At 33.5% G+C, this 3,852-nt stretch overlaps 1 protein-coding gene across 1 annotated transcript; it reads left to right on the forward strand.

Annotated features, from left to right (window-relative positions):
* Positions 1–364: 364 nt before the first annotated feature.
* LOC139526632 (uncharacterized) lies at positions 365–3,650 on the forward strand. Its single transcript, XM_071321792.1, has 3 exons — positions 365–401; positions 1,812–2,534; positions 2,676–3,650. The coding sequence occupies exons 2-3, from the start codon at positions 1,812–1,814 to the stop codon at positions 3,570–3,572; spliced, it is 1,620 nt and encodes a 539-aa protein (XP_071177893.1). The 5' UTR covers positions 365–401; the 3' UTR covers positions 3,573–3,650.
* Positions 3,651–3,852: the final 202 nt, after the last annotated feature.

Here is a 3,852-nt window from a genome sequence, read left to right on the forward strand (position 1 = left end):
AAGATAATAAAGATGATAGAAACCAAAACAAGGGAGATGTGTTATAAACTGTATATCAAGCGCTTAAAGTTGCTTGAGGCAATGGATGGTTGACGGTCTGAAACAAACAGTTTTTATTCCGTATAAGTTGTGTTTTAACGTTTAGAAAAGACACTCGGATTTTATGTGTAAATAGAAAGAGTTTTCTTTTACTGTGTATTATACTGGTGGATATTAACTTTTAAAATATATATAACATACATATATTTTAATGTGTAAATAAAACTTTTACTTGGAGATAATCCTTGGTGTTCCTTATAAAGGAAGCTAATACGGAGAGAAGAAGAAGAAGGAGGCGCAGAACTGATCTGTGGCTTTCCCACTGGGAGAACTTCTAGTGTCCTGATTGATTTCTGACGATAGTAAGTATGAAAAATATATTTCTTGGTGTACTGTTACTCGTTTTTACTCTAGAAAATGTTAAATGAAAAGGTGACTAAACAGATTTTGGTAAAAAAAAGAGGCCAAAAATATGCACAAATCTTGCGGTTTGCCGTTCGTTTCTTGTTGTTGTTCTTGGTAACAATGCCAATGAAATAGAATCTAATCGAGTGTGATTTATAGTCAGAACTGTTAAAGATATACAAATCAAAGCAAACAAGATATTGGAGTGGAAAAATATATGTGATAAGATAAGAAAACTTTATTTTGATTCTGCATAAGTTCAAATATGTGATGTACATGTAGACGTACATGTACTGTCGAATTCGAGGATACATAATTTGTAATTTGTATAAATGTAGGAAGATGTGGTATAAGTGCCAATGAGACAACTCTCCATCCAAGCAGAGACATATAATAATATTGTATTATAATTTTTATGTCTCGGATCCAAGTAACACTTTATAAAAGTAAACAAGTATACTGTTATAGGTCAGTCAAGGTATATATGGCCTTCAACATGGAGCTATCACTCAGACCTAACAGCAAGCTATAAATTAAAGGATTAAAGGGCCCCAAAAATTATAAGTGTGAAACTGTTCAAGAGGGAAAGGCAAAGGTCTAATCATTGCTAAAATGTAATCTATATAAAATTTTAATTCATTTTCCTCTTGGCTCACCGCTGTTGAAACACCCCCACCACACCCACCGTTATGAAAATTTCTTGATCTGCCACTGGTCGTATGCTAAGTTTTCAACTATTGTTAGCCATGCATTGTGATTAGGAAATGATCATCCTCCTACACTTCTATAAAAACAAACAAGATTTGTTTGCTTCAACCAAAGATGTCAAATATTAAACATAGGCAGATCCAAGCCCCACACCATTTTTGTGTGAAAAAAATGGTTGACTATAAAGGGAATCACTGAAGCATGAATTGAGCAGGCCCCCCTTACATAAAATGTTACCATACCTAATAACTCATATTCTATTTACATGTATATAGAGAGTAAAGTTATTTTTAAACACAGAAATCTTGAACCTATAACATAACACAAACATTGACTTTCAATAAGGGTGATACTGTACATTTATTTCCTGTGCCTGAGGCAGATGTGAAGATTTGTTGACCCAAGAATATAATTTAATATTTCATGAGGGCTCTGCCGGAGGGAAATACGATTTTTTGAGGGTGAACACATCTTCATTTCTCCCGAGGCCAAGGGAAATAAATGTTTTATTCCACTGATAATGCTTTGTTTACTATCTGAACTTCATATCCCATTTTCATGCTTAATAAAATTTATTTGATTCTGGGTTATGTTGAAACCTCAATGAGACCCACTCTACATGCTATTTTCCTGGTTACTATTTGCTTCATCCCTTTCAGATGTCAAATGCAAGTGATACAGATTCAGAAGATGCAGAGTGCTTCCTGTCTGTGCAAGAACTTAAAAATTGGAAGGTAACTGATCTGAGAGAATGGCTTCGAGAAAAAAATTTGAAAATTAGTGGAACCAAGGAGACTCTTGTAAACAGGGTATATAGAGCATTGACATCTGGTCAAGAATCTGGTGAAGATGATGGGATAGATGCAGTCACATGTAATATTCAGGATTTTGAATTACTCAAAGATGATTGGAAAAAAATAGACACACTTGATATTCCACCTCTACAAGTAAAGGATGTAGATAACTACTTTCATTATCAAAAGAATCCTACAACCGGGACTAGAATAAGTTTTGATAAACACATGATTAAAGCAAAAAGATTTTGCAATGAAAATTTCATTTATGATATATTTTATAATAAAATAGATGTAGACAGTGATCATTGTTATTTTAAGGCCAATTGCCTGCCATCAATGAGACTAAAGGTTCAGGTTGGAAATTCTGGCCAAATGTCTACCTTTTACTCATTACATGTGTGTCTTTCAAAAAAGACAGGGTATATTTTATCTGGACATTGTAATTGCAAGGCAGGTGATGCTGGTTTTTGTGCACATGTTGGTGCTCTTTTATATACATTAGAGAAAACAAAAAATTCATGTACGAGTGATGCTTGTCAGTGGGATCGTCCCAGACCTATAGCAAGAAAACCAAGTCCAAAAAGAGTCAAAAGATATAACATTTGCAAAAACCGATAAAGATAAAACTGATAAAGTAAAACCATATCCTGGAGCATATAAACCAAGTTCTTGTGACAATGATGAAAACGAGTTCTTAAGTGAAATATTAGATGGACTTCACTTAAGGATATTTATCCCACATGTGTTTTATATAAAACCTTAAGGACAGAATGCTCAATTGATAAATTTTTAGATACATACAATCCTCAATTTGTGTACCATGATACAGTTGACTTAAAGTCTGAAACTTGTAAAAATGTTTTCTCAACATTTTTAAATGATATGGTCATCACCATGGATACATCAAAACAGTTAGAATTGTCAACAAGAGGTCAACACATCAATATTAACTGGATAAATGCCAGATCAAAATTATTAACTGCCTCTGTATTTGGAGATGTTTGCAAAAGAATAACTGACAAACCAGACTGTTTAGTTCGCCGTATTCTAAATTATGATGTGTCACAGCAAAATTTGAAAGTTAAGAGTTTGGAATGGGGTCGTGTAAAAGAGAGGGTAGCAGTTAAAGAGTATCAAATTAATCACCTGAAAACTTGTCAAAATGTTACAGTGGAAAATAAAGGTCTACTTGTGAATCCTAATTATCCATATCTTGGAGCCAGTATTGATTCTTTTGTATCTTGTCAAGTTTGTGGTTGTGGCATAGTTGAAATGAAGTGCCCTTATGGTTCAGACAAGGATGAACCACCTTGGAGAAAGAGACAGCCTCAGCAATGTGCAGTTGATGTAAAATTCTGCTGTGAATTAGAGAATGGGAGGTTAAAGTTAAAAGGAAATCATAAATATATGTTCCAAGTTCAAGGACAAATGGCATTGTATGAAGTTCCATGGGTAGACTTTGTTGTATGGACAACAAAGGGAATTTCCGTTGAAAGAATATCATTTGATGAAGCTTTATGGAAAGATATGCTTTTCAAACTTAATTCCTTTTATTTGAATTCAATTATACCTGAATTCTTTTCATGCAGAGTGAAACGAGGAAAAACACTTTTTCCTAAATGAAAAATTATTAAAGAATCATAAACTGATTTAAAGTGTTCTGTATTGACGATTAAAAAATGGTAACGGGAATTTCTCGCTACATTGAAGACCTGTTGGTGACCTTCTGCTGTTGTTTATTTCTATGGTCGGGTTGTTGTCTCTTGACACATTCCCCATTTCCATTCTCAATTTTAACATATTAATTGACCATTTATTTACTATCAATTTTGTGTGTTAGTACCAAATATTCCTTTTAGGCTCATATGTCCAAAAAGGACGTGTTATTATTATAGTTTTTGCA

The sequence above is a fragment of the Mytilus edulis genome, chromosome 6, assembly GCF_963676685.1.
Source record: "Mytilus edulis chromosome 6, xbMytEdul2.2, whole genome shotgun sequence".
NCBI classification, from domain to species: domain Eukaryota; kingdom Metazoa; phylum Mollusca; class Bivalvia; order Mytilida; family Mytilidae; genus Mytilus; species Mytilus edulis.

Coding starts and splice junctions, on each gene's coding strand:
- LOC139526632 (XM_071321792.1), top strand. CDS start 1,812: ATGTCAAATGCAAGTGATACAGATTCAGAAGATGCAGAGTGCTTCCTG. Junction 2,535..2,675: donor GAAAACCAAGTCCAAAAAGA/GTCAAAAGATAT, acceptor ACTTCACTTAAG/GATATTTATCCCACATGTGT.